Source organism: Choloepus didactylus, chromosome 6, assembly GCF_015220235.1.
Source record: "Choloepus didactylus isolate mChoDid1 chromosome 6, mChoDid1.pri, whole genome shotgun sequence".
NCBI lineage: Eukaryota > Metazoa > Chordata > Mammalia > Pilosa > Megalonychidae > Choloepus > Choloepus didactylus.
The window spans coordinates 136,727,290-136,745,488 of NC_051312.1; the positions used below are offsets into that span (position 1 = coordinate 136,727,290).

General features: G+C 41.6%; 1 protein-coding gene across 1 annotated transcript in view; it reads left to right on the forward strand.

Moving 5' to 3' along the window:
- Nucleotides 1-18,199, forward strand: part of LOC119538628 (tubulin-specific chaperone cofactor E-like protein) — a 161,290-nt gene that overhangs the window by 83,908 nt on the left and 59,183 nt on the right. Inside the window, exons 8-9 of the mRNA XM_037841754.1 lie at nucleotides 12,638-12,702; nucleotides 15,905-16,038. Of these exons, the coding sequence (XP_037697682.1) occupies nucleotides 12,638-12,702; nucleotides 15,905-16,038 (199 nt within the window). The remainder of the gene's footprint in view (nucleotides 1-12,637; nucleotides 12,703-15,904; nucleotides 16,039-18,199) is intronic.

Below are 18,199 nucleotides of genomic sequence, written 5' to 3' on the forward strand. Positions count from 1 at the left end.
AATCAATTTTTGAACACTTTCATTACTCCAAAAAATAAAAATAAAAATAAGAATAAAAATATAAGTAAAGGACACCCAATATATCCCATTCCCTCCATGCCCCCCCTTATTCATATAATTTTTATCCCCATTTTTCTACTCATCTGTCCATACACTGGATAAAGGGAGTGTGAGCCACAAGGTTTTCACAATCATGCAGTCACGCCGTGTAAGCTACATAGTTATACAGTGGTCTTCAAGAATCACAGCTACTGGGTTGCAATTCAATAGTTTCAGGTATTTCCTGCTAGCTATTCCAATACACTAAAAAGGCTCATCTATGTAACACATAAGAATAACCTCCAGAATGACCTCTCAACTCTGTTTGAAATCTCTTAGCCTCTGAAACTTTATTTTGTTTCATTTCTCTTCGTTTCATCTACTCTTAAGTTTTTAATGTAACTAAGACTTAGAAATTGAGTTAATCTGTGAAAGGAATAAAACATACTCTATTGGATTGCCTTAAAACATAATGAATTTCTAATGTTAATACCTTTTCTTCAAAGTTTCGACACTATCACTAGAAATGCTTAACTGTATAAACTTAACAAAGTTAAAATGTTCAATAGTGGCTTATGTATATGCGAGTGATATACATGAACATATTCTTATGCTAGCCTCCCACCTTACTGAGCTAAAGCAAAAGGTAACACAATGTTTGGGGTTTTTGCTAATGAAGTTTAGAATTATTCTGTTTAGTCAGCAGCACTGTTGCAGCTCTATTTCAAAACACCAAAATGACCTAAATAATAATTGAGCCTAATAAAGATAAAGCAAACCAGGGTATAGGAAGCAAATGCTTTGCTCTTTAAATAGGTAAAGTAAGAATTGCTAGTAACTTTAATATTTTGTCTAGTTTTTCTTCAACAGTTTAGACACCTGAACAATTTGCTCTTCTATTTTAAGACACAGATATTAATAGAGGAGTAATAAACTTATAGCCTAGGGGAAAGGAGAAATGCAAGCAGAGAGGTGCTGGCTGTGTGATTCTGTGCTTTTTGGTTCTCACATTGCTTCTAAAAACTAACAATGAGTGTTTTTACGGCACTTATTACCAGTCTGGTCTCATTCTAGATGCTTTACATTTATTAACTCCGTTTGATCTTCACAACAACCTGTGAGAGCAACAGTGTTAAACTGCATCTTCTTCCTAATGAGGAAGTTGAGGCACAGATAGGTTAAGTAACTTGTCAGAAGTCACTTGTCAGTTGGTCAATGGCTGCAGAGCCAGCATCCAAACCCCAGCAATTTGCCTTAGAATCCATGCACTTGACAGATATACTGTTGTACTTGAGGCTAAAATTCTTCATACTCCCTCCCCCACCCACACACAGACATTTATACTTAGTGTTTATGTTTCACCAAAACACCAAAATGAGATGTTCCTCAAGATCCATTTACTAAACTGATTCGCTCCGTAACAAAATCGCTAACGTGGGTGATGGCTCTAAATCTAAATAGGACTTTGTGCTCTCCTCGCTCCTCTGATATATCATGTTGGACACTTGGAGTGAGTGTTATTGGCAGGAATAAATGAACCAGTAAGATGATGGAAGAAAACTGATAATTTGGTTTTCAGCCTGCAGCATTCTGGAGCCCCAAGACTTCATTTCAGTAGGCAGCCAAAGATGAGAGAAGTCACTCAGTTCCAACTTAGACTTTTTATCAAGGAGGCATCAGTGTTCCAAATGAACTTAAAATTGTTGTTTGTAGAGGAAAAGAATAAGTTTATATTCCAGTGGAGCCTATGCCAAAGGTTTAATTATGAGAAAGGGTAAGGCTGTCACTGCCATCATTCCTCTCTAAAATTCAACAGAGAACCTTGTGAAGAATATAGATATTGCTTACAAAATGGAGGAAACAGGTTAACTATTAGGGTCTGCAAGAGCTCGATCTGCCAAAATGTCAGAATGCAAGTTCAGTTTGTCTAGTCTTTCACACACTCTTAGTCACTATAGGTAATGCAGTTAAGCTATTAAATAAGAATGGGAATAAGGGGGAGCAGAAATTAAAGAATACAGATTACAGAGAAAAAGCTTGTTTTCTGAAATTGTTGTTTTGTGGGCAGATGTAAGCTGACAAATTATGTAAGAAATACAAATTGCTTTGGTTGTATTAAAATATATATAATTTCAATTTGCTTACAAAAACAGAAGGCTTTTAAATGATGTTTTAAATTCAGTTTTTAAATAGATAACATTCATATTATAAAATACATGTTGAAAAGCCCCACTCTAATCCCTATACTCCATCTTTTATTAGTTTCTTGGGTGCCTTTCCAGAGTTTATGCAAATAACAGCAAATAAGAATATATACTCTTATTTTCTCCCTTTTGTACAACCAAGTTAGCAAACTATATACATTCACACAGCTTGCTTTTATCACTTAAAATGTATCTAGGAGATCTCTATAGTAGTACATAGGGACTCACCTTATCCTTTCCTTACAGTATAGTACACAGTATTACATTTGTGATGTACTGTAATTTACTTGGACAATGCTGTATAAATAGAAACTCGAGTTTTTCTCTCCTCTCTCTATTTTACTATTACCAATTTGCTGCAGTACACAACATATGCTCTTTTACATGTGTAGAAATATATCAGTAGAATACATTCCCAGAAGTGAGATTGCTAGAGCAAAAGATCAATGTGTTTATAATTTTGGTAAATATTGCCAAATTGTTCTCCATTAGGGTTTACAGAAAAAGAACACTTTGAAGGTGGGGGGTGGGGGTGGTTATGATTTGTCACATCTCTGCAAAGTTGAAGACCTCACTGATCTTGGGCTTGATATGTGATTCCTGGCTCGTGCAACCAAGCTAGCATTCTTCCCAATTAGGCATGCAAATTTAGGCAATTGTGTTCAACACGGTACAGACATGGTGAGACATTCATATCTTCTATATTATGGGCCGTACTGCTCCTGGAACCTATAATTTTTAATGATAGTAAGAGATTTCATCTCTGCAACGGAAGGTATATCTATATATACTTTAACTTTCACTTGTTGCGGCTGAGTGCCCTTGGAAAATGATGGATTAGTAGCCCTAAAATCTCTGTTTATTGTCTAGAATAAGCTATAATCAGAGTTGCTGGCTGCCTACCAGTGAAATCTCTTCAAGAAAAATAACTTGGTGCTATAGTATGCCTGGCCTCCCACCACCCCCACCCCACAACCCCCCATCCCCCACCACCACACATTATTGCTAATATGCTAGGAAGCAAGTTAGAATCTGGCCAATTGTGAGTTTTTTCGTTATATCAGTCTACTTAGAATTAGCTATTACAAATTCCTTTGCTAGAGATATACTTCAGTTGCTTTCAGAAAACGTCTTTGAGTCCGTTTAAATTTCAGAGATGTTCGTTCTTTTATTATCAATCTCTTTGATTGGCAAACTTGTTGGTCGGTTAGTAAGCATTAGTGAGCATCATTCAATGTGGTTTTCAAAGAGCCAATGCCGTTTTTCTCATAATTAATATATGTTTATTAGCATTAACCCAAATCCAGTGTCTAGAATGAGTAAATCCAGTGCAAAAAGTAATATAACCTAAAAGTAAATAATATTCATTCTTTCAAAAAGATGGACTCTAAAATCTTTTACAGTCTAAGCATGCAGCTTGTAGTTAAATGATTACCATGATACTAATAAATATGCATTGTTATATAGCTTTTTTCAAATCTGTTTTCAGGAATGAAAAGCTAACAGATTGCATGAACAAGGTGGTAAGAGAGGCACACTTCCAGAAGTGGTACTCCTAAGAATCTTTTCATTTCTCATGTCTTTACTGCATGTTCTGATTAGGAAAAGTCTTCAGGAACATAACTGCATGATCTACATCACCTCATCTATTTCAAGGATTCTGCTGCAGATAATGTTACTGAAAGGAAGAATGCAAGCACAGCACAGCCTTAACCACTTTAGTGGTTGGACATCATTCAATCTGTGGATAAGTGGTAGAAACAACTGCACTACAGAAATTTCTGGAATCTCCATGGTAGATTATACAATGAAACAAAATGTTCAGTGGTAGAGGTTTTGTAAATTTAACCAAGACACCAGTGCCACTGGTTAAGTTCTCAAGGAAGCAGATGCCAAGATGAAGCTGGGAGTGCAAAAGGCACATTTGAGAGTTAACAGCTGCGAAAGAAAAAGGGAATTAGGGCTGGGCAGAAAAGGCCATCAGACCATGGGGCAGACCTGACAAAGAATCTGCCAGCCTAAAAGGATGCTCCAGAGCAAAGATTTTCCAGTAGAGGAATCCCACCTTGGGCAGAAGGGGCCTTTTGCCACTGCTTTTCTCAGTCCTTGATCAGAGGATGCAGCAAGAAGATCATGACCTCAGCTTGAGCACTGAGGCAGATACAGAAAGGGCCAAAAGTTGGAAGCTGGTAGCTAATCACACTCCTTGTAGCTGGGCAATTCCTTTCTTGAAGGAGGATCTGAGCAGTACATCTCCATGGCGGCCACAGACCGCCCCTTGCAATCTGTAGATCCAATTCTCCATCTGTGATCAGAGAGCAGTTCGTCTAGGGCTCTGGTGGGCCTCTCTTCATGAGGGGATGAACTGTATCCCTTGTCACCGCAGTTGATTTCCAGGCCCACAACTGATAACCATTGCCCCCCTCCTCCACCCTCCATTCTAAATTCCCCTCAACCCTAGCCATCATTCTGGTCTCAGTGGCTAACTTAGTGGCATCATCCAAACTTTAATTCCTGTGTAGTCTGAGTCCCTGATAACCATATGCTTCTCATGCTAGGGTTGCTGCCCTTGTCACAATCACAGTTGGGCAAGCAGGTATCAAGAGGCACCAAAGTGGATCATCTGAGATCCACACATATCTCTTACATCCACTGGGTAACAGCAGCCCTACCTCCTCCTGCTGACCTTATTACTCCTGGCAAGATTCATTTGCCTGCTGGTCTTGGGACACAAGGAGTCCTACATGCCCAGGCAGCATCAAAACCATAGCTTGTAGTGCAGTGGGACTCTTGGTATGTCCCCTGGTGAGAGTGTGCCCTCTTGAAGTTCAGGACTTAAAACTTTGCACAACCTGGAGATGAGGAGTCTGGAAGCACAAATTTCCCCAGTAATTATTGGAAGTGATGCTAAGTGGGATCACTCCTGCCTCCATACTTGGTTCCCAGATCATATGTTCTTCCTATTGGGGCCACTGCACCCATACAAAGTTCTCTGACTCATTGCATATACAGCATCCTGTAGGATAGCACTCCATCCTCACAAGGTATTGCCTTAGGTAGTGATTCACCTGCTTCTGCAGCAAGTCATTTCCATGCTCTATCAGGCTGGCATTTTCTGTGTCCTATCATTCATGCTCCAGCCAATGGATGCCATTGCCATGAATCCACTCTCACACCTCCTTTTCTGTAAAGTGGGTTCCCTACTCAGATGCTATTTGGCATGGAATTTTATACCTGTGGATCAGGCATTCTGTAAGTCTCCCACTAGTGTGCTGGCTGAGGCCCTGTGGGCAGGAAAGGTATACCCATAATCAGACAATGGGTCCATTCCGGAGAGAAGGAACTGTGGGCCCTTCCAGGATGTAAGGAACCCAATGGAGTCAACTTGCCACATGTGGCCAGTTGGTCTCCTTAAGGAACAATGATGTATTGGGGGCTCAGCTTTGGTCTCTGTTGTTGGCAGATGGGACACTCAGAGGCAGCAGTAGGAAGATCAGCCTTGCTAAGGATTTCATACTATTGGGCCCATGCATAGCATCCATCCCTGCTGCTGTGGCTACTCCGTTCAGGTGCCCGTCACGTCAACACTGATAAAGGCTGCTTCACATCAATTGGCCAAGTCATTTTGTCTGCTTTGTTGTTTAGTCACTTTCTATAGTGCTGGTTTTCTGGTGCATGTTAACATGTGAATAAAGATCTTCACATTTTGTGCCCATTCCCATCTGTTTGTCTATGCACATGTCTTTACCCCATGACTTTTTTTCCAGCAGCAGCCCTTGTCCTGCTGGTCATGTGATTCACCACTGCCGTTCAGTGTAACGTTTTCTAACCTCAGAACGTTTCTCAGACACAAAGTGGATGACCAGATCACCCAAGCTCTGCCCATTGGGACAATGTTCCCTTGCTAACTGTCTTTCAAGGCACCCCTGAGTGATGCTGTATATAGCCACCATTTACTTTAGGCTTGCAACTATATGCCAAGCCAACCCATACCTTACACCAAGCTTAGGTGTTTTCAGCTAATGTATCAGCCCCCTGGATATGGCTATAGGTTCAATCTGGTTTTGGCACTGGTGCCATGTGACTAGTAACATGGAGTCTGGGCTGTCTGCCCAGGCAGCTTGCTCATTATCATTCCCAGATGTACTATTTCCATCTTACAGTAGATTGCTGCTGTAATCCGCTGGTATATGACTTGGTGGTCCAATAGGAACCAGCTCATGGTCAAAAGTTCTGGGCACATGGTCACTTGTTGTCTCTTGGTCAAACATTCTGTCTCTAACAGGGCCCAGCAGTATGCCAGGAGTTGCTTTTCAAAAGGCATGTAATTCTTTCCTGCAGATGGCATGACCTTCCTCCAGAACCCCAGGGGCTTGTGTTGTGGTCCTTCCACTGGGGTTTGCAATAATATCCACACTTTATCTTTTCCCCCATCTGACATCTCCAATGTCAAAGGGTCTGCTGAACCATATGTGGGGCTGCTTTCATCACAGCATAGACCAGCTATTGAGTTCTTTCATTTTCTTCACTGAACTCAAAGTTGGCTGAATTCCATCTCATGTGGTATGTGGGCTGTTTTTGCTAGGTATAGAATGTGTTGCCTCCTAAACCCAAAGAGGCCTACCAGGTGCTGTTCTTCCTTACTTGGAGGAGGGGCTGCAAGATGCAGCAATTTGTCTTTTGCTTTGGAGAGGATGTCCTGGAATATCCCTGACCATGGATCCCTAAAAATTTTACTCAAATGGCAGGCCCCCAAATCTTTGTAGGACTTATCTACCATTTTCTGGAGCACACATGTATTACCAAGGCCTTCTGGAGAACACATGTCTTACAGGTTAGCCACCTCTTTCTCATCCTGCCAGGTCAGCATGATGTCACATGTAATTAATCAATGTGATGTCCTCCAGATGTCCAGATGGTCAAGATCTCTTGCATTATATTATGAAAGAAGATGGGAGAGTTATCATGGCCTTGTGGAAAGACTCAGTGCATATTGCTATCTGTTCCATATGAATCTGAACTATTTCAGATCCTCATTCCTGATTCAGATAGAAAAAAAAATGCCTTTGCCAAATGAATGGCTACATATAATGTATCTGAAGCCATGCTAATTGGCTCTAGCAAAGATACATCAGCACAACAGTTTCAGCTGGGGCTATGACTTGGTTTAGCTTGCCATAGTCTATGGACATTCTCTGGGATCCATCCTGGCCAGTTAAATGGAGATATGATAAAGAGCACCACCCCTATTCTTTAAGAATGACACTAATCTTCACTATCCTTCCCCGATTCCAGGATGCAATACTCTTTTTAATTTACTACCTTGGGTGGATTGGGGAGAGCAGCTCTAGAAGTTTCCACTTGCCTTCCTTTCTATGATAGCTCTTACTCCACACACCAAGGACCCAACGTGTCAAGTTATCTCTTTATTTGGGACTGGGAACATGACACCCAGGGGGATCTGAAGCCCCTGTGGACACACTGTAGGCTGGACTTAAGCCAGGAGCCTCACTCAAACAGGGTCTTTGGGTATCGATGTTAAATCATATCCTGTGCACAACAGACCTCAAAATGTCTAGGTATTCCTCTTTCCCCTTCCTGCAGTCACTCAAGTAAATAGCCATAGGTCTTTTGGGGGAAGAGCTGGGAGAATCACTACATGCCATGGTGTTGCAGTATCCTTCCTTTTGGGGAGCTAATCACCTTGTTAGTTTACACATTCCAGATTTGAAAACTGTCTCAGATCCAGAAGATGAGCAAGGGACCGTGACTTTTTTATTGGAGCAACTGCCCTCAGCCCCTTGTTCAACCATCCCTACACTTCTTTATTATATATATATTAAGCAATACCCTTGTTGGCTGCCCATCTACTTTGCCCCTAGGGAAGTCATGCTCTATTAATTTTCTCCATAACTCTTTACACATCAGGCCCCTTTGGCTGGTACTCTGACCTTGCTGATCACTGTGAAAATTATGACCACCACCACCCCTGTCCCCGCACTCCAGCTTCTGGCAGTAGAGTGCCACCTCCTAGCCTCTATAGCTTCAAGAGCCTCATCAACCCCATTGCTATCAGAGCTAGGTTCCATGACCACCTCTCCTGCCATCAGCCCTGGCCGGCAGAGTAAACCACCACTGAACTCCCCAGCAATGCTGGTAAACCTCTCACCACCATATTCCTGCTGGCCGTGGTGAATGGTGTGTCTTCTGGGCCTTCCCATAGAACACAATTCTCTGATGGTCTCCCTGACATGCATACTGTATCTATTCAAGTAGGCTCAACTTCTCTAAACCTTTTAATCCCTTTCTCTACCTTCTGCCACAGTAATTCAGGCATTTCAGCCTTGCTTAGTGTGGGCTGTCACTTTTTCCAGGCTTCTAGGAGCTGCTCTAGCAGTGAATTTGCACCACCCCCTGGGGTTCTTGCCATGGTGTTAAAGCTTGATCTTGCAGCTCCTTAGGGTTACAGTCCCTTTCCCCCATTCTCAAGTCCAGCAATGGCCATGGCAGCAACTGAAGTCTAAAGTCCTAGCAGTCAGGAAGGAGACGGGGTTGGTGGGAGGGTGGGGCATCTTCTGAGGTGGCACCTGTTGCCTTGTGGCAAGAGCCCTGTCTATTGTCCTCTTGCTCTGGGAGAAATTTTAACTCTCAATGAAGAGAGTGAGACATGTCTGAAGGCTCAGACAGTTTGAGAATCTAGGGAGTCAAAATCTTTGGCAATATCTTCCCAAATAACCCCACCCTATGTGTCAGAGTCCTAGATGTTCCCAGCGAGGCCTTGGATTTTGTTATAAGAAAACCGCCTCAGTGAAGCACCTGACAAAGTCTTTGTCAGCTCCAACAAGGCTGTTTGGAACAAATACAGCCGTAAGAAGAGTGCTGCTTTGAGTGGAAATTGCCAGGCCGCTGGCTGGGGGGCAGCCCCGACATGGAGGCTGCTCCTGAGGTGCTCGTGGCTGGAGACTGCAGACCAACCAAGCTTCTCTGAGCTTTCTCAAAGCCGGATCTGAGTGGCGCATCCCATGGTTTTATCCCAATAAAACCAGCTCAAGTCTCAAAAGGTGTAAGAAACATGAAAGCCATAAAAACGTTCAGCCTTGAAGGCACATCCTACTTGGTTTCAGGGAATTATCTTTTTTGTTTTATTTTGTTTCCATTTGGGGAGAGGGCTCTCTCTCCTTCTAGCTAAAAAGGCAGCATCAATCCATTCCATCTTAAAAACACAAATATCTCAGGAGACTAGCTCCAAGCCAGCCCTACCCCACCCCACCTCTGGCTAATAAGCCCTCCTACTGATAAGGCATGAACAGGGATTTCTGCCATTGGTCCACCTGAGATCACTGAGTGTTCACCCAGAACATGCCCGGCCCAACCAGCAGTAGACTGGACAGGGCTCTCCTCAGGGCCCCGTGCCTGCTCACACCCAGAACCTCAGTCATTCAGCCTCATTTATGCCGCCATCTTGTGTAACTAGTTATGCTCAGATGGCATTTATCCCTGTCACCGTCCAACCTCAAGAATGTAACATGGGTTGAAAGGACCAAGATATAAATATACTAGAGAGCATGAAGAAAGAACACCAAAGCAATTATTATGCCACTGGCAGTTTTTTAAATAGAACCAACTATTTTGCTTTAAGACATTTAAGTTGACTGCTGGACTAAAGACATTAATGAAGACTAGGCAAGGCCAATGTGTCACTGGGTGAGTATTGGTTTTGGATTTAGTTTTATCTTAAACAGACACCCCAAAACTGGGTTCTCAGCTCTATAAATAAGTGCCTCTTGGAGGAAAATAGTCATTTGACATCTATAGGTAAATACATGTGGAAGGTTCACTATCATAGTGAGAAAGTAAAATTAATGTGCAAAACCTACTGAATTATCACAGATTTTAAAGGAAAGATACTGAATAATATAGGCTAAAACATTTGTTCCCCCAAATACTCTTTGTCTCTCTTCAAAATGGACAACTTGCTCAAAATTGGAATTATTGTTTTTTATAGCCAGCATTTGAAAGTCTGGTTAGAGAAAAATTTGGAGTAATTTTTAAATTCTTACTAACTTACAGAGGAGTTGTTTTCTTTTTTTTCCTGCAACATTCAAATGATTTCTTTCCTTAAAGGATTTCATTGTAAATATTTTGAACAATAGACTTAGTCAATGCCTTAGCCAGTTTGTCTCATTCCACATCCATGAGATGCTTGCGAGCATCGAGCCACATTTTTACCTTGTGCACAATACCTTTTAAATTATTTATTTACTGCAGATTTTCACAGGAAGGGTCTAACTCCCCCTCTCCTTCTGAGGACTCTCCCCTGGGCACCAATGAGGTTTACAGGGCATGGTTTGGGTTTTCCCATTATGGCTGTCTCATTTGGGTTTGCCCAGAAAATGCCTGGCGCTGCCCAGCAGTGCATCAGAGAGGAAAAGGAAGGAATAAACCTAGAAAAGTTTGGGAAAGTTCCTTTAAATACTTCATACATACCTGTGAAAAATTCGAGTAGGGTCTATTTATGGCAGCTGTTCAAAACCAGAGAAACAACAAAAGACTTTAGTAGAAAACTAACTTCATTTAAATGTTGGAGGCAGCAGCTTTGTTTGGAGTTTTAATCCCATGCTGGTGGATGCTAATTCTGTAACATTATACAGTTGCCTTTTTTTGGGTACAAAGGTAGAAGGGGGGTTTTCTTTTGTGATTTTCAGTGCAAAGTGATTCCAATCAGAAAAGACCAAGGTTTCAGCTCCAAGTAGCTGACATTTCCATCTGAATCTACTTTTTTTTTTTTTTTTTAAGGGGGGAAAAAAAGGTCTAGTTTTTCAGGAAAAGAACCTCTCTACGCAATCCTGAAACTGATCTTTAGATTTACTTTTTCTTAATCAATAGAAAAAAAACTTGATTGCAACTCAAAACTTATCTGACTCTAGCACAAGACTAACTGAATTTTTGGTTTAAAGAGTAAGGGATTCAGACATCATTTCAGGAATCAGAAATAATTGGCAGCAAGTAGGGAAGAACTGACATGAATTCTTGTTTTACCTAATTTCATCCTGGTTTACCAAGATTTGGCTTAATATTTCTGACTCAATTCCTCCCATCTCTGCAGAACAGGTTAGTGACATTTTTCACACATATGAATGTTTAAATGAATCCTCCTTTCTGCTCTCTGAACTATTTCCCGGGGGCTTATGTCAAACCTCCGCTGTGTCTCTATTTTGCTAAAGCTGTGTGTGATCTCTGGTTAAAGTCTTAGTACAGTGTTCAGTGGAAGTGACTAATATTTAATATGTGCCTGAAATGTCAATGTGTATGCTTGACAACCAAAGTTTGGCAATGTAACTTGTAACTCTCACAGGGTAAATTCACTGCCTTTTCATGAAAGTTTAGCTAAAGAATTGAGATAATTTCAAATAATAGCAGGAGGGATTTTATTTTAAGAATACTGTCGGAAGTAAGCATCCCAGTCTCTCCATGCACTTTGGTTCTTATGCAAGTGTGCATATAAGTTAGAGCTTGCTTTGGGGTTTGCACCTCTGCTTTGCAGAGCAACACACTTTACCCATGCTCCTAACAGAGGGTAGAGCCGCTGGTTCAATTGATCATAAACTAGAATGCCAAAGGTTCATTTTTATTTTATTTATTTTATTTTATTTTATTTTATTTTATTTATTCCTTCTTCAATTAATTTGGTGGAACAAATTACTCACTTAGGGCCCTGGATTCTATTTTTATTGTAATTCCAAGGAGCAATCCCGATGTGGTTTTTAAATTACCAATGTATCTGTCACTCATTTCATTATTGAAAGTCAATGGATGGAGTCTTACACTACTAGTGAATCTGGTCATACTTCAGAATGATGGGTTGGGTCTACGCTATAGGGAAGGGGGTGACAAACTCGAAATCCTCCTACCTGTAAAAATAGGTTGCATTTTCATCAAATTTATTTGATCTGATGGAAAATGGTTGTGAAAATTAGGAGAGCCAGATCTCACAAAAGACTCAGCTTCTGTTCTAGAGACATGATGTGGGGGCATACTTCTACAGAATCGGGTTCAATTTTTCAGTGCTTTTGTAGGTGCAGAGTACGTATGCCTTCCCCTTCCTCATTGCCCCTCTCATTGATCTTTATGTAATCATCTGGCAATTTGAGTGATCTCATTGCACTGCCAAACTGGCTTCTTACGCGGGTCTAATTTGCTCACAAAGCATTGAACTCCGGAGGACCAACCAGTTTTCAGGGAATTTTCACCTGAGTCAGAACCGTTGATGTTGTTATGTGAATTTGTTCTGTGATGGTCGTGATATGTCTTGGGCTTTTCCACCAAACACACCTGGTGTTCTATTTACTCTGGCAAGCTGGGGACTTTTTTTCTTTTTCTTTTTAAAATTCCAGGATGAATTATTCATCATTGCTTAGAATTTGGGTCTCTTTCATCTTCGCACTTGTACGGCACCAAGGTGAGTACTACTGAATTCCATAAAGCTCTTGATTAGCATGTTCTTGAATTTATAAAGAGGCACTTTTGTTGGAACTGTAATTGTAAGGGCAGGTGTACATGTGCCTACAGATACAAGAAAAAATGTAAATTAAATTCTGTTGTCAAGAGTAAAATACATTAACTTGGAATGATGTTCACTCATGTTCCCACTTTTTATTTAAGTTTGTACTCAATTTGTACATATCAGGAAGCCCTATTTTAATGTCAATTATTTTGTAAAGAATGTAAATTGTTTTCTTTAAAGCAACACAAATTATTTTCATTGCATGTATACAGGGTAGGTGTGAGTGCACTCCAGGCCTTATATTCGATTCCCAGGAAGACATTTAAGTTGTGGCACAGAGTTCATAGAATTTACTTGTTTTGGTCCAAACAGGAAGTTACAATGGCATTAATTTCAGTGACTTGTGTTTCTGTGACCTTTATATGGCCCAAAATCTACAACTCCAAGTGAAATAAGAAAATAATTCCCCTCAGTGATTCCTTCTTTTTCTATATACAGCTTTGCCCTCCTGGGTTGGTGGAAGGTCACATACATTTCTTTCTATTGTTTTGTCTTGTTGTTGCTGTTGTTGTAATCCTACTTTTGCTTTAGATTTTACCAAGAGAGACGGGAGAGTCTACATAGATATTAAACATGTATGACTAAAATTCTAAAGCACCTTTATTTTGTTTGCTTGTTTAGTTCAGCCAGCACATGATAGAAATCTGAGATGAGCAGATCAATATGACATGTGTAGCCTTAATATTTTTCCAGGGTTGAAGACATTTAGACAGTTGTAGCCTGTAAAACACAGTATGAAACGCCATAATAATTAAGAGTCCCACTGACTTCAACCTCTGATCTATGCCCATAGCAAGTACATTTTATTTGGTTTAAAGCAAGCGTCTGAGAAACATGGTTACATTTACTGTGAAATTCCCAGCCTAAAGCCAGCATGTGTGGGAATATTCTTTCCTTCACTAAATCTGATACTTTTGATAGCCTATGCTGTCAGCAAGTTATATTTTAATAACAGTAATGGTTTCTGAGGTGGAGATTTCTGTAGTATTATTTTTTATTAAGTAGCCTTTTTAATTTGTTTATTCATCCAACAAGTGCCTATTTACCATGTTAGGTATCCTAATTATTCGAATTCTTCCTAGAATTGATCATTTTTAACTGTCCATTCAAAATAATGAACTAATTAGGATTACTCATGAATAGAAAAATCCTGCAAATTTGCCGCAACTTTGGAACAGAACGAGAAGTTAGGGTTGTTCCTCATGGCCGTGGTTTTTTGTCTGCTCCATTAGGGCTTTTAGGTTTTCCATTTTCTAGGCAAATTGGTCAACACTCCCCAAAATACCAGTTAATCTTTCCATTAGATTGATTACAGCTCACAGGGAATTAAGCTTTTATTCATACTTGGCCATGACTCCTAAAAAGCCCCCCATGGAGGAGAAATCCATGACTGAGTTATTATTAATTTAAGGAAGTTCATCACCATAGAAATTTAATGAGTTCTGGTGTATAATGCTATGGTAGTTATTATGAAGAGATTTTTGTTTAGTTTTGTTTTGTTTGTTTGTTGTTTTTTTTACCATTCCTACCTTTTAGTAATTCGGAATTTGTTGCTTTGGAGTTCAAATACAAAAGTTAGAAAACCCTTTCTAGCTTACTGATTGTAATATCAATAAAGTACATTGGCTGAATGCTTCTGTAATTAATCTCGTTACAACACCTCCTAAAGGTTAAAATTTGGTCAGCTTCCCAGAAACTTCTGGGGTTTGGGGAACAATGCATACACACTAATGGCCAGACTGGTTTTCTCTGCTCTCCTCTGATGCTAGCCCCTTGGAAACAGATTAGCCTCCCAGCCAGGCTGGTCCCCCCTTTTTCCCTGCTCCGGAAACAGGGAAGCTGGGGCTTTGCCAGGCACTTCTGTGCCGCTTCTGGCCATGCTGCATTCTCTTTTACATGAGCTGTTGTCTGCCCACTAAAGACTCCCAAAGGAGCAGAACATCCTTGGCTAGTTGCTCCCAGCCTTTTGGCTCCATCAGCACAGAGTGGGGGCTTCCCAAGGAGAGGGCCCTGACCAGGGAATGGGGTGTCAGCATCTGGGGTGCAGCAGGCAGGTGCCTCAAGAACTGTGGCCAGAAGCCCCAAATAGATTGCCACTGCCCATGAAAACTAACAAACAAGATTAAAAAAAAAAAAAAGAAAAAAAAACAAGGAAGCAAAAGGATGCTCTATTTTCATTCAAGAGAAGAGACAAAAGAGGTAGAGAGAGAGCCAAAATGTCGATGATTTCGTAGATACCCGCTGGACTTGGTAGACAGTGCGGCATTGTCTAACTTCTCTGGCCACACTGAGAGTCAGGATGGGAAACTTCTGAGAAACAAGCCAGGTGGCCAGGAGAGGTGGGGACGCTGTAGTGGGAGCTATGTGGTGTCTGTTTGTATGGTGACTCTCACCTTTTGACCAAGAAGATGAGTACGAGTCCTGGGCTGCCTCCCCCGAGGAGTTCTCAAGCACCCCAACCTCACAAGCCCCAGAGGATCTCATGTCCGTCTTGCGTAAACAGGAGCCGGGCAGAGAGCCTTCTCGCAGGACGGTGCTCAGTCGGGGTCATTCCGGGGCCAGTAACTGCAAACTCTCTCCTCCCACTTTTGTGCAGGTTCCAAGGATTGTTTATTTCCTTCTGGAATCTGGTATCTTCTCCCTGTATAGAGCTGGAAGGAGGGACTCGTTTCAGGAAAAGACGATAGCAGAATTCTTGAGTTGCAAGGGTCCTTCAGAGCCATGGGGCATCGCCCCTATACCTGGCATTCGGATCAAGCCCTCCTAAGCCATCCCAGACCAACGGGCTGCTCCTTAGTCCTCTGGGAGCACAAGGCAGGGGTGATTTCACAACATTTTCAGCCAATCTTAACCGCTTCTCTCCCAAAATTACACGGGAGCACAGAAATGAAGCATGAAGAGCTGCTCCTAAGGAAAATGGCGTCACTCGCCTTCTCTCCTTTCCCAGAGGCAGAAATAATGCGCGATATAGATTAGATTTAGGATAAATGAAAAGGCAAACTGACTTGCATTTAGTTTGCAAGATTTGCTAAAAGAAGCTGGCTTCACTAGGTAGGAGGGAAGTCGCCTCCTGTCTAACCACTGTCTCTCTTGACAGCTCAGCCCAGGGAGCTCATGTATCCCTTTTGGCAGAACGACACCAAAACCCCTAAAGTAGATGACGGAAGCTCATCCGAGATTAAGTTGGCCATCCCCGTTTTCTTCTTTGGCATTCCTTACCGCACTGTCTACGTAAGTGGAGAAGCAGCCTAGCTGTTGCTCTGTGGCTCTTCCTTTTGTTTGTCATTAAGGAAAGCATTTTAAATACCCTTTTCCAGGGCTTCGGGAACAGGGGAATTTACTGGCAACTAAAACAAGTTCTGGGATTTCACGAGCTGATAGGTTTTATGATTAGGAAAGTCAAAGGTGTATTTAATGACTGATGTTCACAGTAGAGGAGTGTACCGGGCAATAAATTGCTTCCGTGGATGATTAAACACAGAAGTAAAGCAGAGGCCCCAGTGCCACGAACGTTACTTCTGCAACATGACAAGATAAAAAGATACAGTGAAACATAAGAAGAGCAAAGTCATTCTTCTCTTCCTTCTGGGGGTGTAAGAAGTTTAGTTATCGGCTGTTCCTGGACGGCCTCCCAATTTGGAGCCGAGTCGGAACAGAGTTGAGAGGTGATTATACATTATATAAACAATTATGTAAAAGTCATCTGCAGAACTGGCCTCCCTCGTTGAGTCTGCAGAAATGTCAGAGGGCCCCATCATCAAATCTGCACTAAAAAAATGATACCATTTACTGCCAAAGGTCTCCCAGGCACCTGTGTTCTCAGGTTGTTTTTCTGGGTCATTGGGTTTGCTGCTAGTGAGACTGTTGCACATTGAGAGGAAGGTTCTGGGCAACTGTACCAGTCTTCATATTTAGCCTTAAAGAATTGTATGAGGCATATGGAGATCACACCATATCCTTTCCCATCCTGTGCCCCGTCCTGGAGGAAGAAACAGAACTTGAGGTGCATGCACCTCTGCTCTTTTTTGTACCTGGGAAACTTCATCTGCAACTTTTGATTTATAGCTCAGGGCTGATACCCATTAGAAAACAGTTCCTTCTTCCATTATCTAATTAGTGGTTCTCGAAGTGTGGTGGCTGAAACTGCAGCTTCAGCATCCCCTTTGTTAGAACTGTAACTTCTCAGGCTCCTCCCCAGACTCACTGATTCCGAAACTCTGGGAATACGGCCCAGTGACCTGTGTCTAATAAGACTCCAGGTGATTCTAATGCCCACAAAAGTTTGAGAACCTCTGATTTTAACTATAGACTGTCATCCAAACACAAGTGAGCCATTGCCAGCTTCCTCTGCTAGCCCTGTGTGTTAATTACACCTATCACTCCTCAGCAAACACAAAGCTCCAGTATCCTGAGATGCTTTTTATACTCTGCTCACAACAGACCTCTGTGTCTGTAATAGCTGATTGTAAGTTCTGGAATGAGTTGATCTGATTTGGAGATGCAAGGGGAGTCCAGGACTTCCATCTAGAAGCTGCGGTCTCCCGGGCCTTAAGGATATGTTTCTTTAGTTAAGCTCCTCTTCCTCTTCCATTGCACTGAAGAATTCTCACCCCTGCAAAAGGGAGGTCCTAAGTTTGGGGCACAGTTTCTAGCACTTTGAGTAGCGCAGTCTTTTCCGAGCCTGATTGGCTTTTATTGTCCTTATAGCTCGGGCTCCAGCTTCCTTTTCAAAAATCCACATTCTTCTTTCCAAAACAGGTTGACATACCCTGGGCCCACGTTACAGATGACTTACCTCTGGGATCTGGGCCACTGCTAATATCCATAATATTATGGATAATATGCACATAACTAGCAGTTGGAATGTATGGGAAAATGATCTTGGATTTCCTGTATTGAGGAATTGCAAGGATTCCCATCACAGCAGCTCCAGCTCTTGAACCCATGCAAGCCATGGGGTTAAATTGGCCTTATCTGTCAATATATAGAGGTGCAGGTGCAGGCAGACACAGAATTGTTTACAGATTTGGCATAAACTGAGTATACATCTTGACCTTTGATTTGCAGTAATGTTTAGTAATTTGAAAAATTTGCTAAGCTACTTACAAACTATAAAGAAATCACCATAAGATAGTCATTTACATATAATGCAAGGCATTCCTGTCTCAATTTTTATGCACTGACTGCACAAAGAAATCCTCAAACTGCATGAGCAGTGATGGAATTGGGCATCCATAGGCCTTAACCTTGTCCTTTTTCGGAGTACAAAAGTGGTCATGGCATCAATAGAAGCCCTTTACATGTCTTGTCCAGAGCAGGATATTGTACATCCTGCAATATGAGCTCAATGATGGGTGGAGTATTTGACGTATCTTTCCCTGGCGGTCCTTTT